This window comes from Cherax quadricarinatus, chromosome 21 (genome assembly GCF_038502225.1).
Source record: "Cherax quadricarinatus isolate ZL_2023a chromosome 21, ASM3850222v1, whole genome shotgun sequence".
NCBI lineage: Eukaryota > Metazoa > Arthropoda > Malacostraca > Decapoda > Parastacidae > Cherax > Cherax quadricarinatus.
In genome coordinates, this window is record NC_091312.1 from 7,482,036 (window position 1) to 7,502,036 (window position 20,001).

The 20,001-nt window shown below is 39.2% G+C and overlaps 1 protein-coding gene and 1 long non-coding RNA gene across 5 annotated transcripts in view; one reads left to right on the forward strand and one right to left on the reverse strand.

Moving 5' to 3' along the window:
* Positions 1-20,001, forward strand: part of LOC138853021 (uncharacterized) — an 82,532-nt gene that overhangs the window by 57,711 nt on the left and 4,820 nt on the right. For 2 of the 3 annotated variants that reach the window (XR_011392256.1, XR_011392257.1), the window contains exon 2: positions 17,300-17,543. The exons of the other annotated variant lie outside the window; for it this stretch is intronic. This is a non-coding gene — a long non-coding RNA (uncharacterized lncRNA). The remainder of the gene's footprint in view (positions 1-17,299; positions 17,544-20,001) is intronic. 3 annotated transcript variants of the gene reach the window in all.
* The window catches only part of LOC128689082 (cell adhesion molecule 1), a 109,223-nt gene that overhangs the window by 10,715 nt on the left and 78,507 nt on the right, over positions 1-20,001 (reverse strand). For both annotated transcript variants that reach the window (XM_053777165.2, XM_053777164.2), the window contains exon 5: positions 18,912-19,037. In XM_053777165.2, coding sequence (XP_053633140.1) covers positions 18,912-19,037 — 126 coding nt within the window. The remainder of the gene's footprint in view (positions 1-18,911; positions 19,038-20,001) is intronic.

The window sequence follows — 20,001 nt, forward strand, 5'->3', positions numbered from 1 at the left end:
AAATGTACCGAATGTATGCGTGGATGTGACCGCACTGGCTGGCTTGTAAACACTGGCACCCATGGGGCAGCTGAGGCCACACGTGGGATGCGTCCCGGACGAATCACGTAAGGAAAGTTTTTTATCATGAGGCGAGGCAAAATTTTTGCATTCAAATGCTTCATATGGCAGATTTAACGTAAGGCGATGCGTTCGTAAGGCGGGGGTCCACTGTATTCGAGACACTGGGGGAGAGAATGTATATATACATTTGGACCATTTAGGGGTTAGGACAGAATTTTAAGTATGATACCATAAAGCTCTAGTTTAAGATGCAGAATATTGTGTTCCATAGTACTGAAAGGTTTCCTAAGGCTTATGAAGAGGCCCAGAGGATATTTATTACTTTCAAGAGCTGCATAAAGTAAGTCCAGCATTTTTACAACTGCATCAATTGTACTTTTTCTTGGCCTGAAACCAAACTGTCAGTGGTTGAGTACATTGTAAGACACTTGGAAAGAGTGTGATGAATGGTTTTGAAAACTGACAAGGTGAAGAATTGAGACACTTATGCAACATACGGGAATCTTTACTGAAGAAACGTTTAGCCACACAGTGGCTTCATCAGTCCAATACAAAGTAGAAATGGGTAAGGAGAGGAGGAGATTGAGGTAATCAGTCCCTCAACCTGGAATCAATGTGTTCAGTCCATCTCTCTTGTAGGAAGTACAGCATAGAGCCAGAGAGGTGGCTTGTATACTGCAGCCAGGTGAGTCGAAGCATGAGGAGGTGAGATCACAGTGGGACCTTCCACTAATGTAAGTAGGGCATTGTCCAAAGGTTGGACAAGTGTTGAAGAAGTCTTTGTACCAAGATTCCATGATGTTGCAGTGTCTGACAGATGTGATGACTATCTGATGTGGTGACTATCTGTCCACTGAACTTTGTTTACCATTACTTAATTTAGTCCCTTATATATTTTCTACTTTATTTTAGCTTTATATAACTACCTTAGTTCATATATTCACAATTGTTAAAATAATCAAGGTGCTATTCTCAGGTGCTAAAGAGTAATAAGTTCACTATTTTGCCATTATATTCCCTAGCTCATTTATTTGATTACCACTTTATTGTTCACCACAACTTATATTAGTCCCTTTTATATTGTCTCCTTTATTTTAGCTTTAAAGAATTACCTTAGCTCATATTTATACATTTGTTAAAATAATTCAGGTGCTATTTTTTTAGCTTTAGAATATTTACTTTGTCTTATACTTAATTCTAACTATAGATTCACTATAAATCTTATGATTACAAGCATTGATCCTGATACCAACCTCTTATTGAATGACTTAAATGAATCAAACAGTAACTGTAATTACTACACAGCAAAACAATCAAAGGCACTTCTCAGAGCCAACAACAACATAACTGTCTTTAACTACAATATCAGATCTTTAAGCAAACATTATGATGACCTCATAGCATTACTAAATTCCCTGCATGCCAGTATGTCCATCATTACTCTCACCGAAACCTGGCTAAAGCCTGATACTACAGATGTTTATGCCATTCCTGGTTACACAGTCATACACAACTGTAAGCCAGATCAACAAGGGGGTGGCACAGCTGTATACTACTCAGACCAACTAGAGTGTATCACTAATACTTGCACAAGGGATGAACATGGGGAATATATAATAGCTAAATTCAAATCCAAATACCTACAAAAACCTCTCACAGTGATAAACATCTACAGAGTAACATAGTCAAACATTAGCCATTTTAGTGAAAACCAAGGAGGTATGATAACTGATGCACGCATGAATAAAGATCACTTACTACTCTCAGGTGACTTCAATATAAATCTCCTGCAAGACCAGGACCCACACATTACTGAATTCACAAACACTTTGAGTAACTGCATGTTGACACCATCAGTAACAAAACCTACAAGAATTACAGAGACTAGTGTTTCCCTACTAGACCACATCTGAACCAACACCATATCCCCTTTAAAATCAGGCATAATCACAGATAATACCACAGACCACTACCCTACCTTCCTCATAACTAATCTAGGCAAATTACCCCAAGACACTACTAAAGTCACTTTCAGACTTCACAATGAGGCAGCCATTAATAACTTCACAACAGCAGTGACAAACATTGACTGGCACACTGAGCTAGAAATCTATACAGATATTGACGAAAGTATTAATAATTTTTGTTACTCATCAATCCTAACCAGCCTGATAAAAAGGGCAAAAATATTGTATTATGAGAACAGATTATCCAGCTGAAAAGGTGATATAAAAAAGACCTGGAAAGCCCTATCAGAAATTCTAGGAACAAAAAAGATATCACGAAACAGCGCAATTGAGCTAACAAAACCAGATGAACCCCAACTCCCACCAACTGAAACAGCAAACAGACTCAATGATTTCTTCTCCACCATAGGAAAAAACCTTGCCAATAAAATCCCAAGCTCAAATACCCCACCCAATGACTACCTCACTGGCAACTACCCAAACACAATGTTCCTAGCTCCGACTAACCCAACAGAAGTCTCCCTTATTATCAACACACTAAAAAACAAGCGAGGAGACTTAAATACCTTACCACCCTTTATATACAAAAAAGCGTTACAAGTGCTGTCACCAATTATTGCAACACTCTTTAACAAATCCATCGAATCCTCTACCTTCCCTACAGTTCTCAAAATAGCGAGGGTTACCCCGATCCATAAAGGAGGAGACCAAACAGACTTGAATAACTATAGGCCAATATCCAACTTACACCATCTCTTTGAAATCTTTGAAAAATTAATTCATAAGAGAATCTATTCCTATCTCATCTCCCACAACATACTCAACCCCTGTCAGTTTGGGTTCAGGCCTAATAAAAATACGAATAATGCTATTATACACATGCTAGAACAAATATACACTGCAATAGAGAAAAAAGAAGTCCCACTGGGAATCTTCATTGATTTACGTAAAGCTTTTGATACAGTTGACCACGACTTGCTCCACACAAAATTGTCGCACTATGGTATAAGAGGGCACTCCCTCAACTACCTAAAGTCATACCTCAGCAACAGAAGCCAATATGTGTACACAAATGGAGCAAACTCCTCTGCACAGCCAATTACAGTTGGTGTCCCACAGGGAAGTGTCCTTGGCCCTCTTCTCTTTCTCGTTTACATAAATGACCTACCAAATGCATCGCAACTAGTCAAACCCACACTATTTGCAGATGACACTACATACGTCTTCTCTCACCCAAGCTCAGTCATACTAGCCAATACTGTGAATATCGAATTACAGAAAATATCTACCTGGATGAGGACTAACAAACTAACTCTCAACATTGACAAAACCTACTTCATTCAGTTTGGTAACAGAGCTACAGATGTCCCTCTTAACATAATGATAAACGGATCACCTATCACAAAGCTCACAGAGGGAAAATTCTTAGGAATCCACACTGATAATAGACTCAAATTTCAAACACATATACTACAACAAATTTCCAAGAAAATTTCCAAGACCGTAGGCATACTATCGAAGATACGGTACTATGTTCCACAGTCAGCCCTCCTGGCCCTATATCACTCACTTATTTACCCCTATCTCACCTATGGAATTTGTGCATGGGGCTCAACAACAATAAACCATCTCAGACCATTAATTACCCAACAAAAAGGCTGCAGTCAGAATGATAACAAAATCCCACTACAGGCAGCACACTCCACCAATATTCAAAATTCTAAACCTACTCACCATACAAAACATCCATACTTATTGTTGTACCTACTACATACATAGAACACTCAACTCGGACATAAACCCTCTCCTCAAACGTCTCCTTACCAACCCCAACAAAACACATGACCATAACACAAGGCACAGATCGCTCTTTGATATTCCTCGTGTCCATCTCACTCTATGCAAAAACTCAATGCACATAAAAGGCCCAAAAATCTGGAATTTGTTACCTGTGAATATAAAAGAAACACTGTCTGTTTATAAATTCAAGTCTCTTCTTAAAAATCACTTACTCACCCACAACTAAATAAATACTGAATAATTGAATCTCATAAATGTTAAACCTGTGACCCAATCAAACTTTATTTTTAATTACATTACCTAACAGAATACTCCATTCTACTGAATGCACAGCAACACAGTAAATGACCATATGACCTGTCTTTGAAATACTCATTTGTGCTTAATTGTTAACTGTTTACAACAATTTTAACCACTGAATATATCATTGCTTAGTTAATCAAGTTAATTTTAAGCCTGCCCATAATGCTCTGCATACAAGGGGCTTTGGCATGTTACACTTAACCACTGTATTTCCTTGTACTTCTATGTATCATGTTCAAATTAATAAATAAATAAATAAATAAATAAATAAATAAATGGTTTTGAAAACCGGCAACTTGAAGAACTGAGACACTTGTGCAACATATGGGAATCTTTATTGAAGAAACATGCATAAGTGTCTCAATTCTTCAACTTGTCGGTTTTCAAAACCATTCATCACATCTGTCAGACATTGCAACATCATGGGATCTTGGTGCAAAGACTTCTTCAACACTTGTCCAACCTTTGGACAATGACCTACTTAACACTAGTGGAAGGTCCCACTGTGATCCCGCCTCCTCCTGCTTCGACTCACCTGACTGCCGTATATAAGCCACTTCTCTGGCCCTATGCTGTACTTCCTACAAGAGTGATGGACTGAGCACATCGATTACAGGCTGAGGGACTGATTACCTCAATCTCCTCTCCTTACCCATTGCTACTTTGTACTGGACTGATGAAGCCACTTTGTGGGGAAACGTTTCTTCAATAAAGATTCCCATATGTTGCATAAATGTTTCAATTCTTTACACTAGGAAAGAGTAAATTCACTTATGAATTAACTTTTCGAAGATTTTAGATAACAATGCTAAGTCAGATATTGGCTTATAAGTATTTACATTTGTTGGGTCTCCTTCTATATGTACTTGGGTAACCCTTACTATCTTAAGTTTTTCTGGGAAAGTTTTGGTTTCTAACAATTTGTTGAACAATGTTGAAAGGATGGGTGACAACACATGAGCTGCTGTTCTGTACATTAGTGGTGGCAAATATGCTAAGTTTTCTGCCTTGTTTTTCACTGAAATTATTACCCAAGTGACCTCAGTAGGATTAGCTGGAGCTAGATAGAGTGAGTTTGGAAAACTTTCAGTAAGGCACTTACTCACTTGGGCATTAGAACTTGGGATTTTGCTATCTAGACTTCATCTTGTAATAGAGAAGAAATCATTTAGTGTATTGGCTATTTTAGCAAGCTGGATGGGTTTAGTTAGGACAATATTTCTAGTTTTGGTCAATAATAGAGATCCCAGAATTTGGGAAGAGTGTTTTCCAGGTCTTTTTCATATCACCTTTTATGTGGAAAATTTAGAATTTTCCGAAACCGTAGTGCGTAATTTTAGCATATAATTCAATGAAATGCATTACTGTTTGTTTAAAATTAATTTGGGAATGAAAAAGGGAACCAGCAAACAAGTAGCATTGGGTGGGAGAGGATGCCATATTGGAATTTGAGGAACAAGACCGCACTGAAATTTGTGGGAATTCTTCAGAGGCTCTAAAGGCTAAATGGGGTTTAAGCTTCCCAAATAGGAGCAAGAAAAATCAGAGTTACAGTCCTGTAGAATGTGTGAAAACAGTGACTTGGCAGGACTTGGAAATTATATGGTGAAAGGGGATTTTAAGGAGCCATCCACCACAGCTAAGTATACTGCACTTTATATGTTGAACTTCTGGCCAGTTAGGTTCCTCATATCTAGGCAGGGGTTGTGGGTGATCTAGCTGCATCAGGAGACCTCCAGACAAATTTGGTAAGTGGTGGTAACATATAAAAATTTTCTCATGTGATGTATAAATACATGTATCCCACCCCCTCCTTCCTTCCATCAGTCTAAGCTAATGATACAGTCCACGTAATTTTAATATAAATATTATTACCAGAATTACTGGTTGTGTTTATTAAATTTAATGTTAATATTTATAGGTCCAGAGTAGATGTGAGAATGTGTGAGGGTAGTGGGTTTTGAAGGGAGACATTCTCCTTGTGACCTAGGGTGTCTCAAAATATTCCTAAATGCCTCAGAATTGTAACAATTGGTAAGTAATAGTTATCTTTGTTGCCTTCATTAAATTACTGGTATGAATGTAATGAGGTTCATGCAGGTAAATTATTCCCCACATTTTATTTAATTAAAGTTGCTAGAATAATACTGTTCTTGAAACTTCATTATTAGATTAGTAAGTACCGATGTATAGTTTTTGATTTGTTCTTAAGTTATTAACCCTTTCAGGGTCCGTCCCGTAGATCTACGGCTTTACGTTCAGGGTCCAAACCGTAGATCTATGCCAAAATTCTAGCGGCGTCAAATTTAGCGCAAGAAGGCTGGTAGGCCTACATCTGAGAGAATGGGTCTGGGTGGTCAGTGTGCACACCATAGAAAAAATCTGGACGCCCGCATGGCATTGTGGGAACGCCGACAAAGTAGCTTTGTTCATTGTGCCTGGCAGCAAGGAAGCTCTCACTCCCCACTCACTCTCCGGGCGAATTCTGACTCTCCTCTTCACAACTTATAGTTCTAAGACTGATGGAAGTGGAGATACCTGGATTTCCAAATTTCCAAATGCTTACCTGGAGTGAGTTCCGGGGGTCAACGCCCCCGCGGCCCGGTCTGTGACCAGGCCTCCTTAGGTCAGTGTCCCAGGATGTGACCCACACCAGTCGACTAACACCCAGGTACCCATTTTACTGATGGGGAACATAGACAACAGGTTGAAAGAAACACATCCAATGTTTCTACTCTGGCTGGGAATCGAACCCAGGCCCTCACCGTGTGAAGCGAGAGCGTTAACCACCAGGCCACCAGAAGACGAATTCTATGGTTTTGAACCATATGGTACCATTGTGCCATATGGTACAATGGTACCATATGGTACAATGGTGCCATGTCATACAATGGTATCATATGGTACAATGGTATTGTATGGTAGTGGTACCATATGGTACAATGTACCATATAGTACATTGTACCATATGGTACATTATACCATATGGTACAGGGTACAGGGACCCTAATGGAAATAAGTATGTCTGACTTTTTTGGGTTATCCTAGGTTCTCCAAACATATGCTGCTAAGTATGATATTCTATGTAACTTTATTTGTGTATAACTAAATAAACTTACTTATGATGCCACATGCACTTGAGTAAGTTTATTCAGGTGTACAGAAATACAATTACGTAGATTATCATACATAGCAGCATACGTATAAAATCCTAGGATAACCCAAAAAAGTCAGGGTGACTTATATCCATATTGATACCTGTATCTGTACCATATGGTGTCCTGTACTGTATGGTACTCTGTACCATATGGTACCCTGTGCCATATGGTACCTTGTACCATATGGTACCCTGCACCATATGGTACCCTGCATCATATGTTATCCTGTACTGCATGGTACCCTATACCATATAGTAAAATGTACCATACGGTACCCTGTAACATATGATACCGTGTACCATATGGTCAATAGGTGTTGGTGGCATGAGACACCAGCCAAGACTGTGTGAGTGGTGACGCAAGCTAGCTACTGACTCTCCAGTTTCGGAGACAAAGTGCTTTGTCATCCACCTCAAGGAACGCGTCAAGTTCCTGTACACTTGTAAATGTATAATAGAACATTACTAATATACAACATTTTTGCATATTTTGTTGTAAACAACTATTGTAAACAAAATAATGAAAATATTAGTGTGTTTATTGTGTTGAATACAACAGTACCATATGGTACAATGAACCATATGGTATCACTGTACTGTATGGTACAATGTACCATATGGTACCATTGCATCATATGGTACCATATGGTACCATTACACCATATGGTACCATAAGGTACCATTGCACCATATGGTACCATTGTATCATATGGTACCATTGTACCAAATGGTGCCATTGTACCATATGGTACCATTGTATCATATGGTGTCATTGTACTATATGGTACCATTGCACCCTATAGCACCATTGTACCATATGGTACTGTTGTATTCAACACAATAACTGCACTAATATTTTCATCATTTTGTTTACAATAAACTTGTAAACAAGTTTTGTAAGCAATATAATGATAAACAAATTAGTGCAGTTATTGTGTTGAATACAATGAGTGTACACTTATACAATATACATTATGCTGGTCTCACAGGCCACAAATGTTATTATAAAAATAAAAAAATTAGAAAAGAAAAGAAAAAAGTATAAAAAACATAAAATAAAAAAATGGGATTTTGCGGAAGTCACTGATGTTGCCGCAACTTCCCACTGCTGTATCTCGGCAAGTACTGATCAGAAATTTTTTTTTTTGTCTTATTACCTTCACAAAAATATACTCTTTAATTCTGTAAGAAAAAATAATTTTTTTTTTTTTTTTTTTCAAAATTTCTTGGACACTGGAGCACAACTTCAGATTTTGGCCTTGGACCCTGAAGGGGTTAAGCCTAATCTATATTGTTTTTCATAAATATGTTTCTTGCTAGGTAGTACGTTGTTAAACAGCAACCACTCAGGGAGGTACTACCATCCTACCAATTGAGTGTGAAACAGAAACCTGTAATTGGTTTACATGATGGTAGGATTGCTGGTGTCTTTTTTTCTGTCTCAGAAACACATGGGATACCAGGTATATCTTGCTACTTCTACTTACACTTAGGCCACACTACACATGCATGTATATGCATATAGTATATACATACCCATCTGGGTTTTCTTCTATTTTCTTAATAGTTCTTGTTCTTCTTTATTTCCTCTTATCTCCATGGGGACATGGAACAGAATTCTTCCTCTGTAAGCCATGCATGTCATAAGAGGCGACTAACATGCCAAAAGCTAATAATCCCTAGCAATCCCTTCTCCTGTAAAAATTACTAAATTGTAAAAAGTGAAACTTTCGTTTTCCTTTTTAAGTCACCCTGACTTAGTGGGATATGGCCGGTTTGTTGAAAAAAAAATGTTTCTTATCAATGGACCCAAGGATACTATTTGTTAGCCATGGACTACCTAGTCTCTTTGCTGTGATCTGCTTAGTTTTAAGATAAAATTAAAATATAAAGATTTTATTTCTTTATAAAGGTTACAATGTGTAATTACAATTCTGGTTTGCTAAGTACAAACAAAGCCACAATCATGCTGGGGCATTTTGGGCAGGCTAATCCTAGTACATAATAACTACTTAAATCTAGACAAGATAAGAGTGGTTAACTTGTATTAAAATCTTTATTTAATCTTAACACCAATGTGAGGTAGTCAAGGTGGAGGTTTATAAGAATAATAATCTTGAAGTTGCACGTAATAGAAACAATATATCAAATAATGGTTCAAACAGTAATATTTTATGGATTGGCAGGTGTTTAATAGACTAAAGGTCATATAATATAATATTTGAGAAGATGCTTCAAACTGATTAGAAGTTTTGGTTGGTTAAGTTAGTATAGAGAGATGATATGATTTTTAAGCTAAGTCCTAAATTTATAAGTAGTTTGGAGATCCTTTACTGGTTCAGGTAGTGAATTCCAGATCTTTATTTATTTATTTATTAATTTGAACATGATACAGGGAAGTACAAAGGAATACAGTTATTACAGTGCAGCATGCCAAAGCCCCTTGTATGCGGAGCATTATGGGCAGGCTTAAAATTAACTTAACATTAACTAAGCAATGATATATTCAGTGGTAAAAACATTATTGTAAACAGATAACAATTTAGCACAAATGAGTATTACAAAGACAGGTCATATGGTCAGTTACTGTGTTGATGTGCATTCAATAGAATGGAGTATTCTGTTAGGTAATGTATTTAAAAAAAAAAAAGTTTGATACAATAATGAGAAACATTTATGAGATACAATTATTCAGTATTTATTTAGTTGTGGGTGAGTAAGTGATTTTTGAGAAGAGACTTGAATTTATAAACAGAGAGTGTTTCTTTTATATTCACAGGTAATGAATTCCAGATTTTAGGGCCTTTTATGTGCATTGAGTTTTTGCATAGCGTGAGATGAACACGAGGAACATCAAAGAGTGATCTGTGCCTTGTGTTATGGTCATGTGTTCTGTTGAGGTTGGTAAGGAGACGTTTGAGGGGAGGGTTTATATCAGAGTTAAGTGTTCTATGAATGTAGTAGGTGCAGTAATAAGTATGGATGTTTTGTATGGTGAGTAGGTTTAGAATTTTGAATATTGGTGGAGTGTGCTGCATGCAGTGGGAATTTGTTATCACTCTGACTGCAGCCTTTTGTTGGGTAATTAATGGTCTGAGATGGTTTATTGTTGTTGAGCCCCATGCACAAATTCCATAGGTGAGATAGGGGTAAATAAGTGAGTGATATAGGGCCAGGAGGGCTGACTGTGGAACATAGTACCGTATCTTCGATAGTATGCCAACGGTCTTGGAAATTTTTTGGGAAATTTGTTGTATATGTGTTTGAAATTTGAGTCTATTATCAAGGTGGATTCCTAAGAATTTTCCCTCTGTGAGTTTTGTGATGGGTGATCCATTTATCATTATGTTAAGAGGGACGTCTGTAGCTCTGTTACCAAACTGAATGAAGTAGGTTTTGTCAATGTTTAGAGTAAGCTTGTTAGTACTCGTCCAGGTAAATATTTTCTGTAATTCGGTATTTACAGTATTGGCTAGCGTGACTGGGCTCGGGTGAGAGAAGACGTATGTAGTGTCATCTGCAAATAGTGTGGGTTTGAGTAGTTGCGAAGCATTTGGTAGGTCATTTATGTGCATTGCATTTTTGCATAGTGTGAGATAATATCTTGTAAAGGCTTTGTATTTTTTGCTGAAAAATTTTAACCCATTCATCAATACCCCTGTCATTAGTAAACTCTCTATGTCAGCCAATGTAACTTACTGCAGTTGTGTGGTTGTTTAATGATATTTTGTCTCCATGACAAGACGAGATCCTACTATTTTTCAGTGGTAACTTACATATGTTGGTTATGAGTAAGGTGGGGTAGTGATCAGTAGTATTATCTGTGATTATCCCTTGTTTTGATAGAAGCTAATATGCTAGTCTAGATATTATCAATTGTGGTTGCATGTGTCTCAGTTAATCTTGATGGTTTAGTTAGAGCTTGTATGAATAAGGAACTGTTCACACTGTTAATGAAGTCAGTTACTTAAGGGTCCTGGGCTTGGCCAAGGATAATAATAATAATAATAATAATAATAATAATAATAATAATAATAATACAGTGGACCCCCGACGTACGATGTCCCCAACCTGGGAGTGATCATGTTGGAGGATCTCACCTTCAAGGACCATAACATTGTATCAATCGCATCTGCTAAAAAAATGACAGGATGGATAATGAGAACCTTCAAAACTGGGGATGCCAAGCCCATGATGACACTCTTCAGGTCGCTTGTTCTATCTGGGCTGGAATATTGCTGCACACTAACACCACCTTTCAAGGCAGGTGAAATTGCTGACCTAGAAAATGTACAGAGAACCTTCACGGTACGCATAATGGAGATAAAACACCTCAATTACTGGGAGTGCTTAAAGTTCCTGAAAAAAAAAAAAAAAAAAAAAAGTATCAAACTTGCACACGAAAATCACTCTCTCTGAAAGCAAAAGACTCGGCAGACGATGCAACATCCCCCCAATGAAAAGCAGGGGCGTCACTAGCACGCTAAGAGACAACACAATAAATGTCAGGGGCCCAAGACTGTTCAACTGCCTCCCAGCATACATAAGGGGGATTACCAATAGACCCCTGGCTGTCTTCAAGCAGGCACTGGACAGGCACCTAAAGTTGGTACCTGACCAGCCGGGCTGTGGCTCGTACGTTGGATTGCGTGCAGCCAGCAGTAACAGCCTGGTTGATCAGGCCCTGTTCCACCATGAGGTGTGGTCACAGACCGGGTAAACCTACGTTAAAACCGACCTACGATGCTATTCAACGTAAAAATTTGACCCCGAGGTATGTTGAAAACCTCGACCTACAGCATTTGTCCAGTACATGTCCACATGTCTGCCCGCCTGAGTGCACCTCAGCTGGCTTGCCTTCAGTTAGTGTGCCAATGTTTACAAGCCAGAGCAATTACTCCCATGCATACATTTGGAATATTTTGTATTAATCCAGTGTTTTTAGTGCTTTAACTGCTAAATAAGCCACCATGAGCCCAAAGAAATTTTCTTGTGCCAACCCTTTGGTAAAAGGTTAGTTAGTTTAATATCTTTATTATGCACCCCATACCCATCCTGTGGGCAGTAGTCAAAAGCTTACAAAGGTACATAATGGGTCCAGGGACTGGACCCCAAAGTTATGATAGCTGAACTAGTTACAAAGGTAATGAATCAGCCTCACTCCTATACATGGTTACAGTCATGAACAAATCACAAAAGGGTGAGAAATACTATCGAAATACTATCGCACCATGGTCAGCTGCTGCTGCTGCTGCTGCTGCTGTAGCACCATCAGCTGCTGTTGTAGCACCATGGTTAGCTGCTGCAGCACCATGGTCAGCTGCTGCTGCTGCTGCTGTAGCACCGTCAGCTGCTGCTGCACTACGGTCAGCTCCTGCTGCACCATGGTCAGCTGCTGCTGCTGTAGCACTGTTGTTGGTGTGGCTTATCGAGAATACCGAGAAACAATTAACCCCAGAGAGTTAGCCACCCAGGATAACCCAAGAAAGTCAGTGTGTCATCGAGGACTGTCTAACTTATTTCCATTGGAGTCCTTAATTATGTTTATAAAATTGCTCACAAACAGTGTCCAGACTATCTTGCTGTCAATTTTGTCAAGATTGGGAACCAAAGCAATCATAGTACTAGGGGAAGAGAGCACAACTTTGTAGTACCCACAGTCATTGGCCAGGCATCAAACACCTTTTATTGTACAGCAATAAAGGAATAGAACAGACTACCCGCACATGTCAAAGCCAGTCATAGCATGACCCAGTTCAAGAAGAGTGCCAAAAGGTGTCTGATGAATGTAGCTACAGAAAGGGAGGGGAATGATTTTCTATTTTTTAGCTAATATACGTGTAAATTTTACCTTATTCCTAGTAATGACCCTCGTATTGTAGATAATCTTAATAACCCTCGTGTAGTAGATAGTCTTTTTAGTATGATAATAAGATGTTATCTTCATTGTAGAATAATACCTGGAGTTTACCTGGAGAGAGCTCCGGGGGTCAACGCCCCCGCGGCCCGGTCTATGACCAGGCCTCCTGGTGGATCAGAGCCTGATCAACCAGGCTGTTGCTGCTGGCTGCACGCAAACCAACGTACGAGCCACAGCCCGGCTGATCAGGAACCAACTTTAGGTGCTTGTCCAGTGCCAGCTTGAAGACTGCCAGGGGTCTGTTGGTAATCCCCCTTATGTATGCTGGGAGGCAGTTGAACAGTCTCGGGCCCCTGACACTTATTGTATGGTCTCTTAACGTGCTAGTGGCACCCCTGCTTTTCATTGGGGGGATGTTGCATCGTCTGCCAAGTCTTTTGCCTTCGTAGTGAGTGATTTTCGTGTGCAAGTTCGGTACTAGTCCCTCTAGGATTTTCCAGGTGTATATAATCATGTATCTCTCCCGCCTGCATTCCAGGGAATACAGGTTTAGGAACCTCAAGCGCTCCCAGTAATTGAGGTGTTTTATCTCCGTTATGCGTGCCGTGAAGGTTCTCTGTACATTTTCTAGGTCAGCAATTTCACCTGCCTTGAAAGGTGCTGTTAGTGTGCAGCAATATTCCAGCCTAGATAGAACAAGTGACCTGAAGAGTGTCATCATGGGCTTGGCCTCCCTAGTTTTGAAGGTTCTCATTATCCATCCTATCATTTTTCTAGTAGATGCGATTGATACAATGTTATGGTCCTTGAAGGTGAGATCCTCCGACATGATCACTCCCAGGTCTTTGACGTTGGTGTTTTGCTCTATTTTGTGGCCAGAATTTGTTTTGTACTCTGATGAAGATTTAATTTCCTCGTGTTTACCATATCTGAGTAATTGAAATTTCTCATCGTTGAACTTCATATTGTTTTCTGCAGCCCACTGAAAGATTTGGTTGATGTCCGCCTGGAGCCTTGCAGTGTCTGCAATGGAAGACACTGTCATGCAGATTCGGGTGTCATCTGCAAAGGAAGACACGGTGCTGTGGCTGACATCCTTGTCTATGTCGGATATGAGGATGAGGAACAAGATGGGAGCGAGTACTGTGCCTTGTGGAACAGAGCTTTTCACCGTAGCTGCTCGGACTTTACTCTGTTGACAACTACTCTCTGTGTTCTGTTAGTGAGGAAATTATAGATCCATCGACCGACTTTTCCTGTTATTCCTTTAGCACGCATTTTGTGCGCTATTACGCCATGGTCACACTTGTCGAAGGCTTTTGCAAAGTCTGTATATATTACATCTGCATTCTTTTTGTCTTCTAGTGCATTTAGGACCTTGTTGTAGTGATCCAATAGTTGAGACAGACAGGAGCGACCTGTTCTAAACCCATGTTGCCCTGGGTTGTGTAACTGATGGGTTTCTAGATGGGTGGTGATCTTGCTTCTTAGGACCCTTTCAAAGATTTTTATGATATGGGATGTTAGTGCTATTGGTCTGTAGTTCTTTGCTGTTGCTTTACTGCCCCCTTTGTGGAGTGGGGCTATGTCTGTTGTTTTTAGTAACTGTGGGACGACCCCTGTGTCCATGCTCCCTCTCCATAGGATGGAAAAGGCTCGTGATAGGGGCTTCTTGCAGTTCTTGATGAACACGGAGTTCCATGAGTCAGGCCCTGGGGCAGAGTGCATGGGCATGTCATTTATCGCCTGTTCGAAGTCATTTGGCGTCAGGATAACATCGGGTAGGCTTGTGTTAATCAAATTTTGTGGCTCTCTCATAAAAAATTCATTTTGATCTTCGACTCTCAGTCTGGTTAGCGGTTTGCTAAAAACTGAGTCATATTGGGACTTGAGTAGCTCACTCATTTCCTTGCTGTCATCTGTGTAGGACCCATCTTGTTTAAGTAGGGGCCCAATACTGGACGTTGTTCTTGACTTTGATTTGGCATAGGAGAAGAAATACTTTGGGTTTCTTTCGATTTCATTTATGGCTTTTAGTTCTTCCCGCGATTCCTGACTCCTATAAGATTCCTTTAGCTTAAGTTCGATGCTTGCTATTTCTCTGACCAGTGTCTCCCTACGCATTTCAGATATATTGACCTCTTTTAGCCGCTCTGTTATTCTTTTCCGTCGCCTGTAAAGGGAGCACCTGTCTCTTTCTATTTTACATCTACTCCTCCTTTTTCTTAGAGGAATAAGCCTTGTGCATACATTGAGTGCCACCAAGTTAATCTGTTCTAGGCATAAGTTGGGGTCTGTGATGCTTAGTATATCTTCCCAGCTTATATCGGTTAGGACTTGGTTTACTTGGTCTCACTTTATGTTTTTGTTATTGAAGTTGAATTTGGTGAATGCTCCCTCATGACTAGTCTCATTATGTCGGTCTAGGGCTCCACGCATACATGTCTGAACCTCAATTATATTGTGATCTGAGTATATTGTTTTTGATATGGTGACATTTCTTATCAGATCATCATTGTTAGTGAAGATGAGGTCTAGTGTATTCTCCAGTCTAGTAGGCTCTATTATTTGCTGGTTTAAATTGAATTTTGTGCAGAGATTTAAAAGCTCGTGTGAGTGTGAGTTTTCATCAGAGCTGCCTACTGGTGTTATTACTGCAACAATATTATTTGCTATATTCCTCCATTTTAGGTGCCTTAAGTTGAAATCCCCCAGGAGCAAGATGTTGGGTGCAGGAGCTGGAAGATTTTCCAGACAGTGGTCAATTTTTAACAGCTGTTCCTGGAATTGCTGGGATGTTGCATCCGGAGGCTTGTAGACTACCACAATGACTAGGTTTTGGTTCTCGACCTTTACTGCTAAAACTTCCACTACATCATTTGAGGCATTAAGCAGTTCTGTGCAAACAAGTGACTTTGCAATGTACAGGCCAACCCCCCCTTTTTTCCTGTTCACTCTGTCACATCTGTATAGGTTGTAACCTGGGATCCATATTTCGTTGTCCAAGTGATCCTTTATGTGGGTCTCAGTGAAAGCCGCTATCATTGCCTTTGCCTCTGCAAGCAGTCCACGGATGAAAGGTATTTTGTTGTTTGTTGCTGGCTTTAGACCCTGTATATTTGCAAAGAAGAATGTCATCGGACTGGTGGTAGTGTTGGTACTGGGGGGGGGGATTTTTTTTCCGGCATTAGTATCTGTATCTGTTGGTTTGGAGTGGAGGCCATCGACTGTGGTTCCACTCCAGGAATGACTGGATTTGGTGTACGATTTCTGCCATTTCCTGCCAGTTTTTTTTCCTTCCTGGCACTAAAAAAACCTCTCCCTCTTGAGTGGCTGTGGCTACCCAGGTTTTCCCATGGCCTGGATGTTTTGTATCTTTTTGTCCCCTTTAGATGGTGTGCCTGGCAATTTAAGTTACAGCACAGTCTTTCCTGTACTGAAGAGGTACACAGTTCAGGGTGAAAAGGCTTACAGGAAGGGAGTTTGCATTTTCCTGTTGTCATATGGGCATGGCATTTTCTAGGGTGGTCATAGTTGCATGTCCCGTCTGTTTTTCCAGATTTCCCATGTCTGCAGATACCAAGTGCATAGTACGTGCACAGGCTTGGTTTCCATTTGCCTTGGGTTTCTGTGACTGTATTCCCTGTTGGTGCATGTTTCCCTGTCTTATTCCTATCCTCCCTAGCACCAACAATGGAGCTCCCACCAGTTGTTTTTGGTAATATATCCTCACTATTGCTAGTGGAGTCCTCTTGTTTGCTATTTCCTGTGGTATTTCTAGTTTGCAATATTGGTTTTATCTTATCTTTGACTACACTTGTTTCCCTACTACGGCTCCTGTCCCCTATGAGGTCATTTATGTGTATTCATTCCTGCGTATAATTCCCGACTACCTGGACAAAATCTCCAGCTTCACCATTACTGTCTCCCAGGACAGCACCTCCAGCTTCACCATTACTGTCTCCCAGAAAATATTATAACCTTTATATTATAATAATAAGGTAAAAGGACCCCAATGGAAATAAGTCACTCTGTCTGACTTTTTTGGGTTGTCCTAGGTTCTCTACACATATGCTGCTATGTATGATAATTCTATGTAACTGTATTTGTATATACCTGAATAAACTTACTTACTTACTTATTCCCCAGGATGCAACCCACACCAGTCAACTAACACCCAGGTGAACAGGAAAAAATGCCTGGAATTAGTGCTCATATTGCTGAATTTAAGGCCAGCAAAGGTTGGTTTGAGAGATTTAAGAATCGTAGTGGCATACACAGTGTGATAAGGCCTGTTTAAGAAGAAAATGCCAAACAGGACCACATTACTCAGGAGGAAAAGGCACTCCCAGGGCACAATGTCTCATCAGTCATTGCTGCATCTTCAATAAAGGTAAGTATCATTTATTCTTCATTTAGTAGAGTAGTACATGCACAATATATATTGTGCATGTACTACTCTACTATTGTGCATGTATCCTTCTTTTTGTAGGAAAATGTATATTTCATTTGGTAAATTTTTTTTTCATACTTTTGGGTGTCTTGCATGGATTAATTTGATTTCCATTATTTCTTATGGGGAAAATTAATTCAACCTATGATCATTTCGTCTTACAATGGGCTCTCAGGAACGGATTAATATCGTAGGTCGGGGGGCCCACTGTAATCTTTATTTCTACAGGTACATGTACTAGGTATACAGGCCTAGCTAACATCAATGACTGTATATATTTTGGCAGAATTACCAACAATATGTAAAGTAAAAGGACACAGGTGCAACTAATGTGACATTTTACTGTGGCAACGTTTCGCTCTCCAGGAGCTTTGTCAAGCCGTTACAAACAATATATGGACACAGAGGGTATATATAGGCTTAGAGTGAGGTGTAATACTAGTGATAGTAGTAGTAGTAGTAGTGATATAAGTTGTAGTAATAGTAGTAATACAATTAATTTGTACATGAGTAAAAGGATATAAAAGCTATTACTTGGGTAGCATAAAAATAAGTTAAACAAATATTTTTATTGGAGGTTAAATTAGAGAAAGCCTGTTTCAGTGTTCATCCTCTGCAATGTGCTTCTGTAGTATTAATAGAAGAGACTACATTTTTATGGTACCCAAGTAATAGCTTTTATATCCTTTTTACTCATGTGCAAATTAATTGTATTATTACTACTACTACAACTTTTATCACTACTACTACCACTAGTGTTGCACCTCTAAGCCTACATATACCCTCTGTGTCCATGTATTGTTTGTAATGGCTTGACAAAGCTCCTGGAGAGCGAAACGTTGCTACAATAAAATGTCACATTAGTTGCACTTGTGTCCTTTTACTTGACATCAATGAGATACAACTCTATATAAAGCTGCTTATTATGCAGAGCATTTTGGGAAAATTAGGTCAATTTTGTCCTGGGATGTGACCCACACCAGTTGACTAACACCTAGGTACCCATTTTTTACTGATGGGTGAACACAGACAGTGTAAGGAAACACACCCAATGTTTCAACCCTCGCCAGGAATTGAACCCTGTGTGAAGCAAGAGGTTTTGCCACCAGGCCGTGGCACCAGCATGTACTAAATAATTTTTGTTTAACTGCTTGTTAGTTATTAGGTTCTTCAGGTTGTCACTAAAGGATGGGATATTAGTATGAGGTAACCTGTAGACTGCTCCAACTGCAATTCAATGATGACAAAAAAAATTATTATGTTTTGGATTCCATAAGTAATACAACAAAATAATTTACTGTCTCTTACCTTTAGTTTAAGTTCACCATTAATAAAGTGAGACTGATTTAACCTGAAATTCAGACCAAGCTTTGAGACAGCAAGACCATCACTAAGCTTCTCCAATTCATACTTGTGCACACATTCTTGTGAAGCCTGAAGAAATGAAAATGAAAATTAAGTGTACATTATCATACAATAATAATACAGCACATTCAATGTATAATTTGGAATTTAACTTTCAGAATAACTGAGAACAATTGCACATGTAGGTTCAGTTAAAACTAAACTTTAAATAAGTTATTTTTTTATAATGAAGTCTTCCATGATGAATATGATCTATGCCTAATGACTATATTATCTAAAACAGAAATTGATATGATATTTTTACTTATACTATTCTGCTGCTCATTATTATTAACCAGTAAAACCTCAATTTAACAGACCCCCATTCAATAACAATAAGTTTATTTTAACATGATACGTGTTCGTACAAATGAGTGTAACAATTTGGCAACGATGCCAAAAGCCCCTTTATGTGCAGAGTATTTCGGGCAAGCTTAAGACTAACATAAGATTAATAAGGCAATAACAGTGCTGTAATTTTACATATGGTCATTAAGTGAATTACAGTGAATACAAGAAAACTGTACGTGAATGGTATACAATACCGACAAGATGAAAAATTAGACGTGCAACATCTGGGAATCTTTATTGTAGATGTTTCACCATCAAGTGGCTTTATCAATACAAATTCAAGAACATAACTGGAAGACAGAAGAACTATATACAAAAGATGAGGTAATCAGTCCCTCAGACTTGGAAGAGCACAGTAGTTGTGAAGATTCTGGAGCACAGGCAAGAAGGTTGGCGCTTATATAGTAGCATCAGGTGGAAAGGGACAGGTTACGGACGAGGACATAGTCACTAGTAGGCGAGATTCCCCAATGGAAGTAGGTCATACCCGAGGCACGGGTTAATGGTGGTGGTGGTGGTGGTAGTAGTAGTAGTAGTAGCAGCAGCCGTGAAGAAGGTTATACATCAATCGCATCTGCTAGAAAAGTGACAGGATGGATAATAAGAACCTTCAAAATTAGGGATGCCAAGCCCATGATGACAC